Consider the following 18219-nt stretch of genomic DNA (forward strand, 5'->3'; position numbering starts at 1 on the left):
AGAGTTTTGTCGGTTTTTACTGAGTTTCTTGTGTCGTTTTGTACTCTGGAGATAAATAAGCAAAAATGTGAAACCTGGTAATTTATCATTGTTCCTCTCCTACTGTTACATCAGCTGTTTTTATCTCCAAATGTAGCAGCATGTGTTGTTTTAATAAAAATGAATCTATGTTTTTCAGCAGGTGTTCCTCATTTGTTTCAGAACATGTTCCTCTACTTCGGTTTATTTCAGCTTCTTTGTATCTCTTACAAATTTAATGGAGTTTTCACTCACATTATGCTCAGTCTTTAAAATAACACTGGTTCACGATCCTTTCTGCCAACTCTAGTTATTTTACTGAATGTAGTTACTGTTGATGATAAAGAAAAGGTCGACATCTGAGTTAAATGTTTGCAGTTTGCTTACTTGTGATGAGGAAATACAACTGTAAATCGACTTTTTTTTAAATGAACTAAGCAGGAAAGTTTGTCAAAATGAACAGGAGAGAAATCCAGTCAGAAACGGCCAGCACTGCTGCGCCGGGTCCTGGCTTCTGATAAAATAATCAGCTTATGTCGAACTGCAGATGTGAGCGTGTTCCAGTGAGGCTCATGGAGGCTGCAGACTTATAGAAATAATCCCTCAATTCTCCTCTCTGCTCCATTTTCAGGATTTAGAGGCAGGAAGGTTTACCTTGCTGTGTGTCAGCAGCCTGAATGTGATGTTTGATGCAGGGAGGGAGGAGTGTTTTTATGTAAAGATGACGAGTCTCTTCGACCAATGAATGGATATAATTTATTAATTCCATATTTCACTAGAACCCGTCCAAAACTGCAAGCAAACTTCAGACAGACTGAAGTTGCATCTTTTCCCTGAGTGAAGGCGGCACAGTTAAAGTCTGAATTTTTAAAATTCTCTTCACCTTTATACAAATATCTGAGATTCCACACATTAATGAAAAGATACACAAATTAATCACACTAGAGAGCTGCTACATGTGAAAAAACATCATACTATAGTATGCGTGTTTATCACATCTTAATATAATATGTGTGTTTATTTTGTACTATGCTATGTGTATATATTACGTCATCCTAAATTGTGAGTGTAAAATAAATCACAGTTACACTATGAATATGTAACTTAATTGTGTACTACATGAAAGAAAAAAAGGCTTCATACTGCAATGATTTTAAAATATATGACAGATTGTAGCATGTGTGAAAGCCTTGAATCTTCCAGTGAACCTGGAGGAAATGAAGGATGAGGGTGATGGCAGAGAGACCTTCCATCCTCAGACTGAAGAACAAATGCTCAGCAAAAATAAGGACTTGGCTCATAACCATTAAAAAACTTTGAGAATTTTCAACATGCAGTATTTTGTTTGACTCATAACGTACAGATCAGTTCTGTAAACTTTATGGCCTGCAGTGTTTGTTTCTTTGGATAGATGAGTCTCATAGTTTTCCATTTCAAGTGAACTAGGTTGTCTGCTGCCATCTAGTGGCAATACAGTAAACATCCAGAAAATCTTCTTGACCTTTCAAACTAACAGGTGGAAGCTCGTTTTGTCCCTGTGTTTGTAAGTGAGGCAGGTAGCAGATCCAGCCGAGGCTGCAGAGCAATGCAGCATTTTTGAGGGGAGCCAAAAACATTTGTCCAAATTCTCTTTGATTGGGTTGTTTCAGAACCAAACCAATCAACAATGAATTAATTGTTGGTTCTAACAATGAAACCAGACTTTCCTTCAGGTGGAAATCGGTATGAAACGTTTAACCTCGGTTTGATACTCGTCTCTAAGACAAGTCAAAGTCTGACAGCAACAACATCCTGCAGTCTGGCATCAATAAGCAAACTGCAGCTGGGTGTAAGAAATACAAATTTATTATTTACAAACTGTAAACTTCCCCAAACTGGCAAACAAAACAGTAGAAAAATACACAGAGTCCAAACTGGCGTCTTGCTGCATACCAGGATAAAGTGATGCATTAAAAATGATAACAGCCTCACATGAAGTGGAAATCATCCAGTTAACAAACGTTTTCCAAATACGATGATGAGATGCATAGATCCTTCTTTTACTGGCAATAAAAATAATTAAAACTCATAAAATAATAAACAGATGATCTTATAGTAATGTTCTTACTTTTGGTACATTAACTTATAAAACATGAGACAATAAAATAAAACTTTCTCTTATTGACAAACAAACTTAACTGCATAATTCCTGTTGTTAAACCAGCAGGTGATGAGTTAAACGTATCATTTTAAAAATACATTTAACCTCAAACTTTTAAAGTTAGAAAAAAAAAACCATCTTCATTTAGTCAAAAAAATGCATTATTGATCCCAAAGGGAAATGAATATTAAAATGTTATCAGCAGAGCAAAGAAGATGATAAATCTGAATTTTCATCTATAATAAACAAAAATGAATGTTTATGATGAAATTTGTTGTCTGAGTCAAACATGTTGGTTCATTTCTGCATATTGAATTTAGCATCTGGTTTTTTAAATGTTTGGGGTCAGCATGTCTGCAAATATATTTTCTAAACTTGTTTTGTAAATCCATCACCATGGAGACATAAAATGATAGATTTGTTGTGCAAATTCTGAACTCTATGGAAACGTACGAGCAGCAGAAATAAAAATTATTTTCTATTTTTAGTTTTCTGAAACAAATAAAAGTTTTTTTCTAGAGGTTGGACTGAACCCAGTTTTTCCTTCAGCTGTCTGGACCCAGGCGGAAGCTGGCCAGCAGAGGAAGATGGTCCGATGAGTGATGCCAGTTGGGAAGTCTGTGGACTTCCTCCAGCTCTGATTGGCCAACCAATGACAGCCTGCCCAGCAGCTGGAGGCCCCGCCCACCAGGAAGTGAAGGGGTTGCGTTTATATCTAATAAAGGAGAGAAGAGAGAGAACAGAAAACTGTTACTACTGATAACAATGACAGAAAAAAGTGTGTGTGTGTGTGTGTGTGTGTGTGGGTGTGTGTGTGTGTGTGTGTGGGTGTGTGTGTGTGTGTGTGGGTGTGTACCTGAGCTGTACAGGATGTAGTCCACGGTCAGGGATGTGCGTGAGTGGCTGGTGGTGACCTCAGGGCGGCCGTCCGGCAGAAGGCGGTGCCCGTAAGACGACTGCAGCTTCAGGTCATGTTTGATCCTGTATCTGGAGCAGTTTGGCTCTGAACTGTGATCAGAGGTCAGAGGTCAGAATCGTTCAGGAAACACACCTGGTTAAGCTCTGATTGGATTAAAGCCATATCATGGGTTACCTGGTAACATCAGCTGAGGCTTGGGGGGCCGGATCGTCTACCGTCAGGTTAGAGATTCCTCCTTCCACAGCTGAGACAGAAAGCAGAGCGGAGATGAAACCGGTTCAGGTTCACATTAAATGAACTGAAACCGGTTCAGGTTCACATCAAATGAACTGAAACCGGTCAGGTTCACATTAAATGAACTGAAACCGGTTCAGGTTCACATTAAATGAACTGAAACCGTTCAGGTTCACATCAAATGAACTGAAACCGGTTCAGGTTCACATCAAATGAACTGAAACCGGTTCAGGTTCACATTAAATGAACTGAAACCGGTTCAGGTTCACATCAAATGAACTGAAACCGGTTCAGGTTCACATTAAATGAACTGAAACCAGTTCAGGTTCACATTAAATGAACTGAAACCGGTTCAGGTTCACATTAAATGAACTGAAACCGGTTCAGGTTCACATCAAATGAACTGAAACCGGTTCAGGTTCACATTAAATGAACTGAAACCGGTTCAGGTTCACATCAAATGAACTGAAACCGGTTCAGGTTCACATCAATGAACTGATACCGGTTCAGGTTCACATCAAATGAACTGATACCGGTTCAGGTTCACATCAAATGAACTGAAACCAGTTCAGGTTCACATTAAATGAACTGAAACCGGTTCAGGTTCACATCAAATGAACTGAAACCGGTTCAGGTTCACATCAAATGAACTGAAACCGGTTCAGGTTCACATTAAATGAACTGAAACCGGTTCAGGTTCACATCAAATGAACTGATACCGGTTCAGGTTCAGACTGAGTGAACTGGTCCGGTCTGAACGGAGAGGAATCGTGTTTCACCTGCAGGGCTGCTGGGACGCGGCTCCTCTGCTGGTTTGCTCTCATACTGGCAGCACTGGTTGATTCCCAGTCCGGGGGACCAGATGGGAGGGGTGAGGAAACGGTGACCTCTGGGACTGCTTTCCTGACCCGACACCTTCACAACGTGAGAACTCAGTCAGGCCTTTCATGTCACAGAATGATTCACAAAATGTATTATTTTAATGATTACATGTGTTAAAGAACCAAAATCACAATTAATTTTTTTCTTATTCTCAAGTCATTTGATAACTAATTTAGATGATGATGATTTCAATAATTGATTAATTATGATTAATTGTTTAGTCTGGTCTTGCCGTGTTAATCTGCATCCCCTTGTACTTCAGAGAGCCTGTGGTCAGGAAGCGGTACAGCGGGCTCCACGGCGCCGAGTTAAAGTCCCCGCAGAGGATCACCGGGTTGGTGGAGCCGTCAGGGAGGCGGGACAGCCGGCCGATCTCGGCCAATAGGATGGCCAGCTGAGCCAGCTTGATGTCGCCACGGCGAGGGTTGTAGAGCAGGTGAGTGTTGGCCACACAGATGGAGCAGGACGCGTCGGATCGGGCGGCGCCGGCGTTTGGCTGCAGCACGACCACCATGCCCACGTTGTCCCGGTCCAGGAGGGCGTCGCCGCGGCGATAGAACTCCACCGGCGTTGAGGAGACAAGCGAGAAGCGGGACGATTTAAAGGTGATGGCGCAGCCGTCTGGCTTCCTCCCGGTCCGCTTCTTATATTCACACTGGTACCCTGAAACACACACACACACGCACACACACACACACACACACACACACACACACACACACACACACACACACACACACACACACACACACACACACACACACACACACACACACACACACACATTAATAAAGCACGGTCTACATTTTTATCAGCACTTTCTGACGCTGTACATCCTCTTTAGGCTCATATCGTGACTGAAACATTCAAACTCTGACTGATAAAAACTTGTTAAACTTCTCAGTCAGTTTGTGATTCTTTTATTTTGTTCTCTAATTGTTTCAGTCCAGATTAGGTCCAGATTAATCCTAATGTGAGATGATCTGGTTACTTCAGCCTTTGATGACCTTTTATTGCTGAAACATTTGGTTTCCTGTTTCTCTCAGTGACTCAAAACAAAAATCAGTGAATAAAAAGTCAAGTTGTGACAAAGTAAAACTCAAGGATGTTATTTACATATAAATAGAAATCGTACTTTTATCTTCTCAATGAGGGAATGAAAAATGTTTCATTTTTTCCAGACTTTATTTCCTTCATTATCTGTTATTTAATTTCCTCAGAAAAGCAAAAAAAATCTACAGCTGCAGAAAAGTTGACTGAAATATTGAGTTATGATCTATAATAATAAGACATTCATCTTTGGTTTGATCAACAGAAGATAAAGAATAAAATCTGGAAGCTTTGATGATTTTCCACCATATTATACTTTCTATATTCTATAAACTGGAATAAGTTGCGTATTGTTCAGAACTAGTTGGATGTGTTGGAGTTGGTACCTAAAGCCTGTAGAGCTGGTTTGATCTGGTTCTGATAATGATCCTCCTGAACCTCCTGAAGACACAGAATCTGGGACAGAAACAAAACAACATTTATTTGAACATCTTCACTCCTTCAGCTGCACTCAGTATTCATGACTTCCTGTTTAGAAGTTTAAACCTCAGCCGTCCAACAGAGAAAGGAAAGAAGCTGCCAACAGAACCAACAGGTCTGTCTGGTACCAAACCAGGAGGCGCTGCTCAGGTATGACGTTCAAAATCAAACATCCAGCGATGTTTATGGCATCACAGTGGAAGGTGTGTCCACGGCACTGAAACTTTAACTAGACCGAGTCCGCACCTCTCCTCAGGTGAGGCCCTATAGCTCAGTGGTTAGAGCACTGGTCTTGTAAACCAGGGGTCGTGAGTTCAAATCTCGCTGGGGCCTGAAATACTTTTCAATTTATGATTATTTACATGTTTTCAAAAACAACTAATTATTCACACAATTGTGATCTGATGTACAACAGAAACTGGGATCAGTTTCTGATGTTTATCATGATTTAAACACAAATAAACCAAATAAAATCTGAGGACAAAAATTCCTCCAGATGAATAATATTCCAAATGTCTCTGATTTTGGACAATAACATACATTGTGTTACATTTAAATTACATGACAGACGTTTCTCACTGACAATAAAACATGTCTGTTTATTCCTAACCTAGGATTTATTTCTGTTAGTTGCTCCAATCATGTCAGAAGTTTATATTCATCTTCTGAGTGTTTTGGCCCAAATGGATCAGGCTGGTAAAACTTCAATTATTGAATATAGATTTTGACCAGCAAGTGATTTTTTTAATTTCCAAACTTCAAAATTTCCACATTTCTACTCTTTAGCTTTATGTTGATCTGATTAGAAAGTATTAACTTTACAATTGTTTGGGTTGCTTGTTCTGATTAACTGAAGCTCCTACAGTAGGTAGAATGTAAGGTACCTTAGAAAAGCTTTATGTAACAGTGGAGAACATTTGAATACTGATACTTACACATGAAGCTGATCTTCTCTGAATCTGATCATATGAAGCATCATACGATTCTTATTCTTAGACACATTCTTACTGACCTCTGCAACCAAAATCAGAATTGGCTTTTCAAATATTCAGAAAACTGCAGTCAGAAAACTGCGTTTGGTGCGCCACTGCATTTGAACTTGACAAATAAGATCTGAACATCCTAGATTAAATGGAGATTTCTTTCCATAATATATTTACTATGAAACAAACTTTTAATGCATCTCGTTATTTATTGTGTTTTTGAAGCTGAAATAAACCCTCTCTGTCCTATCAGGAGGAAACTTTACTGTCGTTTTGGATTTATCAAAATTCAACCACTGAAGTCCAAAACAGTAAAGTGGCGACACGTCACACACTGACATACAGGTGTGGCTGTGCTGTGTGTACAGGTGTAAATGAGTCATCACCACCAGCTGATTCAGGTGAGGCCCTATAGCTCAGTGGTTAGAGCACTGGTCTTGTAAACCAGGGGTCGCGAGTTCAAATCTCGCTGGGGCCTAAGAAGTTTATTTTTCCATCCTGCAGAGACAAACATTTCTTATTTGCTGATGGCCATCAAACAAAATTCATCAACACAGTTAAAAAACTGAATATTTAGCAAAATCTGACTATATATATAGCAAAGGTTTTAAAACAGAGAAAAACATAATTTCATGACAATTTCTGCTGTCCTCCAGACAAATAGTAGTGTATTTAACAAAGCCTGCTAAAACATGAACTTTTTATATGTATATTTAAAGAAATAGTTGGTTCTGCACATTTTCTTAAAGAGCCACTGTGGAAAAAGAGCCACAGGACTCCTGATGTTAAATGACTTTACATTTTATGTTTCCGATGTTAAACTCTGACTTTTCTCTCTTATTTCTAACCGAAGCAGTTATCTACACGCTTTCTGACTGAAATGTACTCATCTGTGAAATAACATCCAGTGATGCATTGAAAGCCAGATTTACAGACACTGAGCACTGAGACAACTGGAGTCATACCAGCTGCAGTGGAAGGTGTGTCCACATTGCTGAAACTTTAATTACACCTGATCCACACCTCTGCTCAGGTGAGGCCCTATAGCTCAGTGGTTAGAGCACTGGTCTTGTAAACCAGGGGTCGCGAGTTCAAATCTCGCTGGGGCCTGAATTATCTACTCTTTTTTTTTTTTTAATCTATAGTGATTTTAAAATTGAAGAAGGTAAAGCTTCTTAAACTTGGAAGGAATGTCGTCCACTCACGTCGGCGTCGTGCTGCTGGATCTCTGCCAGCAGGTTGGGCAGCCGGTACGGCCAGGGCAGAACGGCGGGGTCACAGTGTCGGTACAGGTAGGCGTTATCCTGCAGCAGATCCTGGGACAAGATGTTGTAGGACATCACAGAGAAGTCAAAGACTCTGCTGTCCCCTGGTGGCTGGGGTTCAGTACTGCAGGTCTCCCAGTACCTCTGAAGACCTGAAGACAATAAGGTTTAATTTCATCTGATAAAATGTGCAGACTGGCAGGATTGCTTTGCTTAGCCATACTGGTGAACACAATTAAAACATAAAAGTCTTAATTTTTTACCAGAATAAACTTATATTATAAGAAGTTGCATGAGAATCAAAATGGCTCAGAGAAAAAAGTTGTATAAGAATAAAGTCATAACATTTCAAAATAAAGCCAAAAAAATATGAGAACAAAGTCATAATGTGATGATTTTATGCTTGTATAAATTCATTCTTGTCATTTTACGACGATTTTCATAATTTTATTTACTTAGGTTGGCCCCAATGCTCCACTGAATAATGAGTTTAATAATCCCAGTGCATTTATTTTTTTATGGCGTACAAACATTTAAACAGCGTTTATTTGACCATTATCAAAAGAGGAAACTGACCTTTAGCGGTCTGTGGAGGTCGTCCGTCTGCTTGAATCGAACTGGAAGGCTGGTACTGAGGCCCCGCCCCTCTCCTTGCATCAAAACCGCCAACCTTGTCTGGTTCTGCCGACCCGGTTTGGTTCTGCTGAAGGCTCCACTGCTCCTCAGCAGGCCTGCCTCGGAACCAGATGTTGGATTTCTCCTGCTCAGTCCTGGATCCTGCAGCTTGCTGGTTTTTTGTTCTATCGCTGCTGCTTTTTCTCTCACATTTAGTTCTTTCTCTGCTGCAAACTTTCTCAGCTCCGGTTTTTGATTTTTCTCCAATTCCGGAGAACCGGTGGTTCGCTGGAAGTTCGCCGTCTCTTCTGAAATCCCGATGATGATGTACTTGCTTTGACTCTCTCTCCCTGGCTTTGGCCCTCGTTTCCCTCGCTCCTCCATCCCTGGATGAAACATTTTTCCCAACACTATTCCTGTCCTGGCCACTTTTCAATCGTTTGGTTGGAGGTTCTCTGCCGGGTCGCTCCATCATGACATCCACAGAGGTGTGGAATGACTGCAGACCACCAGCATTCACAAAGGGGAACCTGTTACCAGTGAACAGTGGACAAGGAGGTGGGTAAGGTGGTGGGTAAGGTGGGGGAAGGCGAGGAGGCCAGGGTGGGAATCTGGGGGCTGACCACCATGGATGAGGGTGAGGGGTGAACGGGTGGTGGTGGGAGGAGGCCCGGCGGAAAGCCGGGTGCCCTCTGGGACGAACACAGGAACTGAAGGAGCTCACTCGGTGAAGAAACATGGGAGGTCTGGAGTTCAGAATCAAACAGAAAGTTCATAAACAGATTAACATGTGGGAACGGATGAAAATACTGAAATTCTGATCTTTTATTCTTGGATTTACAACATCAAACGGGAAAAGTTCCTGAATAGAAGAGGTTTTAAATCAGCAGCAAAAGTTTATCCATAATAAAAGCATACAGGAAGATGTCATAAGCTTTTCATGTGATTTCTATTAAACTAAAAAAAATGTTTCAAAATACGAACAGGAGGTTGATGTGCTGATAGAATGAAAATAGTGATATTTCTCAATTAAATAGCAAACAAGACTTTACAGTATTAATGGCAATCCCAGCATATTGGGAACAAAATACCGATTCCACCGACTAACTGGTGCATCTTTACAAAATTATTGAACTGCGTATAATTTGTAACCATTTGATGACATTTTGACTTCACTCTAAACCATCCCTGATCAATACACTTCAATATTGATCCAGACAATATTGAAGTGTCGAAAACAACCGAAAGCTAGGCTAACACATGTTTGCTAGCTTGCGCCTCATTCAATACAAGCTCCGTTTCTACGAACAGCTAGCTAACGTTAGCATAGCATACCTGTTTTCGGGCCTGGAAGTGCCATTTATTACCTTGGGCCTCAAGTGCATTCGGATAAAATATTCAAAACGAACATTGTCAACGTTTCTGTCTTAGTTAAACCAGCGTAAACCAAAACAAACCTCAGTTCATGTCCTTAAAAAGTGACGCACGTGATGCTTTCAAATACACAGGAGATGTGCGTTATTATTCCAATTTGAGACATGAAATGTAGCTTTGAATGTGCTATAAAGCGCATAATATTCCAAACGGTTTCGAGATGTTGCGCATATATAAAACAATGAGGTCAAACCTTTAAAAAGTTACCTGAATTCCCCGTGTTCTCGTTCACTGTACATAGTGTCAAAAACCTAAAAAAACAACATATAAATGAAAAGAAACACTTTAACGTATCAACCGGAGATGTAACCAAAATGAAAAATATTCTTCTGATCCTCCAAATCTCTTTTAAGTTACACTTTTAACTGCGGTACAGCGAGAAACTTCATTTTTAAAAGTACACGAACGTATCTTCAGCTCATATTCGTCCTCTGAACGCTGGGAGTTGTAGTCCATTTCTGCCGTCTGCAACTCTAATTCTTGAAGGTTCGAACTACAAACCCCGGCGGTACGGCGAGAAAAACAGTTCCGACTGGAAACAATTAAGTTAATTACAGTCCATTTAACCGGCTTGAAATGTCAAGACTCCATAAATTGCAAAACGCGTTGATAAATTCAGTATTATTGTGGTGTTTGTAAAGAAACACGAAATGATAACATTAAGGTTATTTCAACACAGCTGCGCAAAGAAATAGGTAGAAAAATGGAAAGGTCGCTGTGCTTACGTAAAGGCGACTCTCTCCTCTGGAAAGCCGGGATGCAGTTGAAAAGATTAAATGTCAACTTTCACTCTGTGACATCTTCTGCTGTTTAATGTCTTTAAAATCCAAAGTGGGTCAGCCGGGTTCGGGTTAGTGATTCCCTGAGCGGATGAAACGGACCGGTGGGCTGAACCAGAGGGGGATCTGAACAGACACTCCGCTTCAGTCTGCAGGGAAGCAGTTTCTCCTTTGCTGGTTCTCCCGTTAAAGTGATCCTGCTAGAAATGCAGACATGAGCTTGTTTTTGGAAAAGGCAGCCACCAGACATACTGCCACCTCTGGCAATAACATGACTGAATTATTATTTTTAAAATTGATATGGATAATTTGTGCATATTTGAGGGGGAAGAATCAGCTGTAATTATATGAAGTTTTCACATGAACACTTCCCTTTTTGCCAAGAGATGCAGCGCTTAATCTTTAACTATTGACTGTCTCTTTAAATAATAAATTCTCTTTGTGATTAGAATGGAAGAAGGTTGATGGTTTGGATCTTTATTCTGCTGAAGGATCCAGTGATGACCCATTTTCATATATATTTATTTATTCAAAATATCACAGTATCTGAAAGAGTCAGTGATGCCATTCCATCTAAAAGGTTCCCAAGATTTTTAGAAGAGAAAATGTCCCACAGTACTCTAGAGCCACCACCATACTTCACCATCATGATAGTGCTTTCCTTCTGGCTCCACCTAAAGTCTCAGCAACTCTTCACATTTATACTTGTGATGGTAGGACATAAATATCTTTTATAGGATTGATTCAAACATACATGGTTTAGCTGAGTCATTATTTTCTTGTAGACATTTTTGAAATTTGAAGATCAGCCTCATCTGGCCTTTTGAAGACAAATGTTGTGTAAAATTTATAGCCCAGGGAAAAAGGGAGCAATAAATCTTGAGTTAAAAGTTACAGACCTTGTGATGGACTGATAGGTTCCAGGTGAGGATGCTGAAAAACACACTGGAGCTCACAGTTTACACATACAGCACAGTCATTTAACAAAAATAGAAAGAGGAATTATAAAACTTTATTCAGGAATCAGTGAGGATATCAAGATGATGCAGCTGCAGATGAAGTGAGAAAAAAAGTGAGGGAAGTGGAGGAGCCTGTAGATCAGCAGTAACTTTATCTGTTTAGATCCTCAGGATAACAAAAACAGGAATCATCATCACATGACACCAGGATTGAAGGTTTGAATTTCATCAGCAATAATCTGTTTGCTGTTAATTTGACTAGAAATAAAATGTAGCCTTTGTTTGGGATTCTGTCGCTACATGAGAGGAAACATCTCTGCAGAGGATGTGCTGATAATGTGAAGAATGAAACAAGTTGCACACAATGAAGAAACATCATGAAGATTAGGTCATGTAAAGCTTTCAGGCAGTAAAACAAAATATTATTTGGTTAGATAAGTGAAAATATGTATTTTGACTGATGTTTTAATGAGAACTTCTTCAAAAGCCAGCACCTTGCAAACCGACATTAATACACAATGATGCAGAAATACTTCAGAGCTTTGTGTTCTTTTCAAGATAATCTCCAGCTAACCTGAAATGTTTGATCTGTACCAAAAAAATCTAGAAAACATGGCAAAAAACAAGCCAGTTTATTTTAAAGTGCTGGCAAAACAGGAAGTGATGAAGCAACAATAAAATGCTAATTTGTTCTAATTTTTATAGTTTTGGGTTTAAGGTTTTTGCAGAAAAATGCTTTTGAAAATACTTTATGTAAAAAATCTCAAACTTAGATTAAATGTTGGAATACTTATCCCCCGGCCTGAATGGCTTTTATTTTGACGAGGTCTTAATCGTTCCTGCTGAATGCAACAGGAAACACATCTGCACTGTTAATGATGATGAGTTATGTGGTAAACATGACTTGTGCTTACTATTCATCTTTCTGATGATTAAACAGCTTGAAGAAGAAACGTGTTTGTTGTAAATAATAACCAGACGTTATTTTTTTTCCCTCATTGTGAAAAGTTTCTGCCCAGCTTTGACAGTTTTAAGGTGCACTTAGTTTCAAACTCTTTAATTTGACCCATGCATCCTTCTGATCCTCTGTTGCTTCAGCCCTTCGTCTTCATCATGTTTCTGTGCGGTAATCTTCGGCTCGGTGCTGACGTCGCTCCCGCCGCTCCGGTCAGTGGAAGTGGAGCGCTGGGCCAAAGCTCTCGCCGGTGGAGAGTCAGAGTGATAAAGCAGGTTTCTGGAGGCCCAGGGTCACGAGGTCAGGAGAAGGGAACTTCCCATCTCTGTGTGTAGGCGCTCAGTTCGCAGGGGCTGATGACCAGCATGCGGGACGAGTCCATGCCGTCCAGAGCCATCTCCGAGTCCAGGCAGAATCGAGACACGATGTGCTCCAGGTGGGTCCCTGATTTCTGCCATCGCTGCAGGACAGGAACAAGAAACACAAAGTTTTATGCTAATATCTGATTCTTTTTGGCTTTCTTCAACCTTCTTGCTGCTCGCTCAGACACTGTGCTGCATTTGAAAGAGGATGTTTTTAATCCAGAAAGTTGCATTCGCCCGAGACGTTTCTGAAAAGGTCTTCAGTCACGCTCTGCAGAGCGAATCTGAGACGATGCAGCCGTTTGCAGAGAAATACGTTTCTGACTATGACAAAGGTTCTGTCACCGAATTTAGCATATAAACAAAGAAAATGTTTCACAGCTGCTCACCCAAGAGTGCAACATAGACACCATTTACAACGGTTCCATATACAAGTATAGGTAACTTATAGTAACTGCTCAGGAAAAATATAGAGTAATAAATCAATAAATATGTCTGTCCTGCAGCAGTCAGTGGGTGAGAGGCGGGAGACGCTCTGGACAGGCCAGCTGTCCATCACAGAGACACAACAACAAACATCAGAAGAGTTCTTGTTCATTTCATGATAAATTATCATAAAAAATCCATTACAAGAGTTTCATATCAGTCATTATAAATAACTATTTATTAGGGTTTTTTTGTTTTAAATATCTGAAATGCTACCAAACTGATGACGTGGTCTTTCCCTTTTTATTTTCAAGCAGTTATGAGACACGGTGGACAAACAGGAAACTGCTGCTGCGCCAGTTACTCAACAGGTCATTGCTAGGTAACCAAAGAGTTAGTTGATGCTTAGCAAGCAGTCATGAGAGGTTGAGTATTTCCTCTGCCTACATCTCCCAGAATGCTGTGCAGTTCTGGGTCATAGTTCAGTGAAATGTTTGAATAGTCTGACGTATCAATATGTTGATATTGATCAAATGTTTCTCATGATCTGAGCTAACCATTTTGTTTTGGACTGTGGGAGGAATCCAGAGAACCCAGAGAAAAACTACAAAAACTGATTAATAGACTTAAAATAATAATAACTATCTGTCTCTGTATTTAATGAGAACTTCTTGAAATCAAATAATGTTTTCACAACAATGTAATTTGGCAACATAGAGGAAAAAAAGCGATAGAAAAAAAAATAAGCACAAAACTATTATCTTGAAAATCCTTATGGCCCCACAGCTGTTGACTTCCCTTCATATTGTGTAGAAAAGGTTTTACTTTCACAATTATTAGGCCCTGATTCTGTAACTATCTTGCTAAAGTTGAACTGTCATTTAAATATTTTTCAGTTTATAATCTCAAATGTTGGCAAGACTTTGGTGAATTTAGGTAAATATCTATGTGTAATTCCTCTTAAAGGCCACTAGATGGAGGTGTCTTCTAAACCGGCCCTCCATCTCTTCTCTTGAAATATTGTTTATGCTTAGGGGGAAAATTATTTTACACTAAAGTATCATTATTTTGCATTGCTTAATGAGGGAGAAAACAGAAAGTATCACCGTAAAATAAATGACACGAGTTGTTCTGTTTGAAGCTGAGATGGTACTGAATGAAATTAAAATTTTAGATTTTGAGGTCAGTGGAGGTGTAAGTAGTAATAATGCAGTATATTATATTATTTATATCATTATTCTACAGCTGGGTAACAGACTGAGAGCCATTTAGACTGGAGAATTGATGAAGGGTCAAAATTTGAATATTAAAGCACAAAATATAAATCACATCCATGCTGTTCTTAAGTTTCAGATTTTGTCAGGATGTGGAGCATGAACATGTTCTGATTGGTTCAGCATTGTGGGGTCCTAATCCCACACATGCAAGCTTTGTCCTGCGAAATAACTGCAGCTCTGCAGTAACTCTGGCAGGACGAGGCGCTCGCCGCAGCACAGCGACGAGCCGCAGCACAGCGACGGGCCGCTGGGTTGTAATTGAAAGAAAAAAGAGGGAGGGATAATTAAAAGTAAATCAATTAGTATTCATCTCATTACCAGCTGCTGCAGCAGAGCTGACATCAAATATGAGAGGAACACGTTGCATCACTCCGTCTTTGTGCCAGCCAGAGCAGCTCTGGTAAAGTTCAGGCCACTTTGTTCCTTTTCCAGACGACCGCTGGGAGCTGAGAGCGCATCTCATCATCCTCGGGTCATCACAGGCCTGACACTTCCTCCTGGGAGGCTTCTGCTCACTTCACTATTCAGCTCTCCTACCAGAGCGTTTTCATTTCAGACTACAAAAGCAACATTTTGGATAATTTCAAAACAAAAACTTTAACTCTTATCCTGCAGGAAGGTTTGAATTGAAAGTGATTCTGATATATTTTCTCATTAAGATTTCACTGTAGCTTTTCTTACTGGGATTAAACAAAATTACATTCATAATAAAAAAATATTAAAAATCCTTTGAAAAGTAAACAAAGCTCTACAATTTCCTCAAAGTTGCAGTAGGTAACTTTTAGATATTTTTTGACACATTTGTTGAAACCGTCGCTCTGAATGTTTGATAACCTGTGAAAATATGGAGCTGCTCAGCTTTCTAGTGCCAACCAGAACCAACCAATCAGAGCCAAGAGGCGGGTCTTAGTGCTGTCAATCACTCTCTACGTGGGTGGAGGATCGACCTTTTCACAAATGATGTCTCTTATTTTACTGTCACAACATGGTGACAATTTTGAAAAATATGTAAAATAACATATTTATAAAAGAAAGATTTTGCGATGTGGACTTAGAATCATTGACCTTTGACCTGATCTAAAGCCTCTGCCAATCTCTAAGTAAACTGATAAAATGTTTTTCTGTCAGAGGCTCTTTTCTTCTCAATGAAATGACTTTATTCCTCATATTTATTCTGTATTCTGCTAACATCAAGACTTTAATCTCTCTCATGTTTTTCCTGCAATTTAAAAAAAATCTGTCAGCCTGGTTCTTTTTGTCATTTTGACAGAAACATTTTTTTCTCAAAGCTGTTTAGATTGTTTGGTGCAAAAACATCACGCAATGTTTCTGAGAAGTCTGGAACAAATAATTAATATTCCAGATCTTTTTTGTACATGTTTGTGTTTAAGTTTTGTAGAATGTATTTTTTCAGGTCTTGTATCTCTTTCATGTGATTTCTCTGTAGCGTTAAGAGTGGAAACTACTTCTGCTCGCCTCCCGTTCTGATATTTCCACAGCCGTTGTGATTTGTTAGCTGCAGGTTTATTAATGTGCTAAAATATTCTTCCTTTTTGCATCTTTCATTCTATTTATGAGACATTTTTAGACGCAACCTGTGCTACCATTAAGCGTAGCAATGTGTTTACAGGCAGACATGTAATTTACTAAAGATGAATGTGACACTAAGTGCTGCTGCTTCATTTATGTGAGATTTTTTGCAGAATACTTTGGAAATTCAGTTTTAAAATGATTCCAGTTTTCTCTTCTTTGCTTAGTTCTGTCTTTATGTGTTTTTTTATTTCTCTCCCTCTGTTTTTTTGCTTCTCTCTGCATTTTTTCCTTCCCTCAGTCTCCACCTGTCAGCTCTGGGTTGTTTCTCTGCCGGATCGTCGTTCTAATTAGCCATCATCGCTCTACTTCCTGCCTTCTGACACACACACACACACACACACACACACACACACACACACACACACACACACACACACACACACACACACACACACACACACACACAGTGTGTCAGCACAAAGGTTTACACGTTTCATTTACATGACAGAGAAGCGCTCCAGCGGCGCGCCTGCAGTACACACAGAAACGGCTAAAACAAACCCAGATGCTGTGTTTGTGTGTAACCGTGACGCCGCAGCAGCGCCTCCTGCAGGCAGGTGTGTTGCAGCTGCCTGCGTGTCTCCATGCATGCAGACCCAAACATCAGCCCCCGGTCTCCCCAACGTCCTCCGTCTCCAGGGTTCAGCGGAGAGTCTCGTTTTGCTAACGTAGTGAAACCATCTGGAAATTTCCCAGCAGAACGACGGAAACCAAAACGCTGCAGACGTTTCCAGCTGATTCGTTTCTCTCCTCAACTTTCTGGCTAATTTCAAACAAAGTCAAGCAAAATGGGAGAAAAAATGTGTTTAGAAATTAACTTTGTTCATTAACTGTATCTATAATCAATGTTTCATATTTTTCTCCTTTTCTATTTTTCTGTCTTCCTTGTTTCTTACAGTCCATCCTTCCCTATGTCCTTCTTTGTTTCCTACTCTCCTTCCTTCACTCATTCTTGTTTCCTACTCTGTCTTAATTCCTTTCTTGTTTCCTTGTTTTTTCCTTTGTTTCTTACTCTCCATCTTTCCTTCATTTCATTCTTTCCTCCCTCTTTTCCCTTCCTTCTCTTTCTGCCTTACATTCATCCTTCCTCCTTTTGTTCCTTCCTTGTTTCTTTATTTTCATGTTTTATTCATTTCTTCAAGCTGTATCTTCTTTTGCAAATGTAAAATTCAACGTCTCTTTTCCTTTTCAGTTCTCTTCCATCTGCATCTTTTGTCTTTATCTCTTGTACATTTTGTTTTGCAGGTTTGTTCTTGTCTTAACCTCCAATAAACTCTCAAAAATCATTTTAAATTCTTCACATCTCAAAGCAGAATTCCCTGCTCTCCTAATTTGCAGCTTGTTTTTCACACTTCCAGCCTCTTTATGCACAGCGATGCGTTCACTGTCTTTAAAAAGAACAACAATCCGTCTCATCATCACCATGACATTCAAAATTTAGAAGGCTTTAATTTTATTTTTTTCTTTTCTTCTTTGAAAAATCCTCAACTTCAGTCAGACTGGATGGAACCTCAACACAGAAAAGTAACAAAAATCCATTAAATAATAAATGCAAAAAAATGTTTTATTAAAAACGAGTTCAAACATTTACTCCAGTGTAAAATGAGCTTGATTTTGAGTTTTCTGCTGTTTTAGGAAGTTGAATAAGTTGAGTCTTGAACTGAATGACAGTAAATGTTTGATCAGCCAATCAGGTCAGGTTTTGAATGCAGGTGATTCTCTCATATCTTATTCTGACAGACTGAAGCGACTACAGTGATACTGAACTGGAAAGGCAATAAAATAGGAGAAGATTATTATTTTCTCTCTCACAATGATATGACTGTGCATAAAAGTGTGAATTATTAA

General features: G+C 39.6%; 2 protein-coding genes and 3 non-coding genes across 9 annotated transcripts in view; 3 read left to right on the forward strand and 2 right to left on the reverse strand.

Annotated features, from left to right (window-relative positions):
• Positions 1 to 1848: 1848 nt before the first annotated feature.
• Positions 1849 to 10956, reverse strand: angel2 (angel homolog 2 (Drosophila)). 5 transcript variants are annotated; one of them, XM_055024001.1, is made up of 9 exons: positions 10746 to 10956; positions 8548 to 9332; positions 7912 to 8123; positions 5630 to 5699; positions 4426 to 4856; positions 4091 to 4226; positions 3252 to 3321; positions 3015 to 3166; positions 1849 to 2873 (listed from the first exon to the last, which is right to left on the reverse strand). In XM_055024001.1, the coding sequence occupies exons 2-9, from the start codon at positions 9323 to 9325 to the stop codon at positions 2704 to 2706; spliced, it is 2019 nt and encodes a 672-aa protein (XP_054879976.1). In that variant the 5' UTR covers positions 9326 to 9332; positions 10746 to 10956; the 3' UTR covers positions 1849 to 2703. The 5 variants fall into 5 exon arrangements, with proteins under 5 accessions (XP_054879976.1, XP_054879975.1, XP_054879978.1 ...); XM_055024000.1 differs by lacking the exon at positions 10746 to 10956 and adding an exon at positions 10228 to 10424; XM_055024003.1 differs by lacking the exon at positions 10746 to 10956 and adding an exon at positions 10044 to 10203.
• On the forward strand, positions 5984 to 6056 carry trnat-ugu (transfer RNA threonine (anticodon UGU)). Its single transcript has one exon. It is a non-coding gene; the product is annotated as a tRNA-Thr (tRNA).
• trnat-ugu (transfer RNA threonine (anticodon UGU)) lies at positions 7112 to 7184 on the forward strand. Its single transcript has one exon. It is a non-coding gene; the product is annotated as a tRNA-Thr (tRNA).
• Positions 7744 to 7816, forward strand: trnat-ugu (transfer RNA threonine (anticodon UGU)). The gene has a single exon. It is a non-coding gene; the product is annotated as a tRNA-Thr (tRNA).
• An 835-nt stretch (positions 10957 to 11791) lies between the features above and the next one.
• The window catches only part of galnt14 (UDP-N-acetyl-alpha-D-galactosamine:polypeptide N-acetylgalactosaminyltransferase 14 (GalNAc-T14)), a 46305-nt gene continuing 39877 nt past the window's right edge, over positions 11792 to 18219 (reverse strand). The window contains exon 13 of the mRNA XM_055023955.1: positions 11792 to 13173. Within this exon, the coding sequence (XP_054879930.1) occupies positions 13015 to 13173 (159 nt within the window). The 3' untranslated portion in view covers positions 11792 to 13014. The remainder of the gene's footprint in view (positions 13174 to 18219) is intronic.

Source organism: Poeciliopsis prolifica, unplaced genomic scaffold (assembly GCF_027474105.1).
Source record: "Poeciliopsis prolifica strain line A6 unplaced genomic scaffold, Auburn_PproV2 SCAFFOLD111, whole genome shotgun sequence".
In the NCBI taxonomy this organism is placed as follows: Eukaryota; Metazoa; Chordata; class Actinopteri; order Cyprinodontiformes; family Poeciliidae; genus Poeciliopsis; species Poeciliopsis prolifica.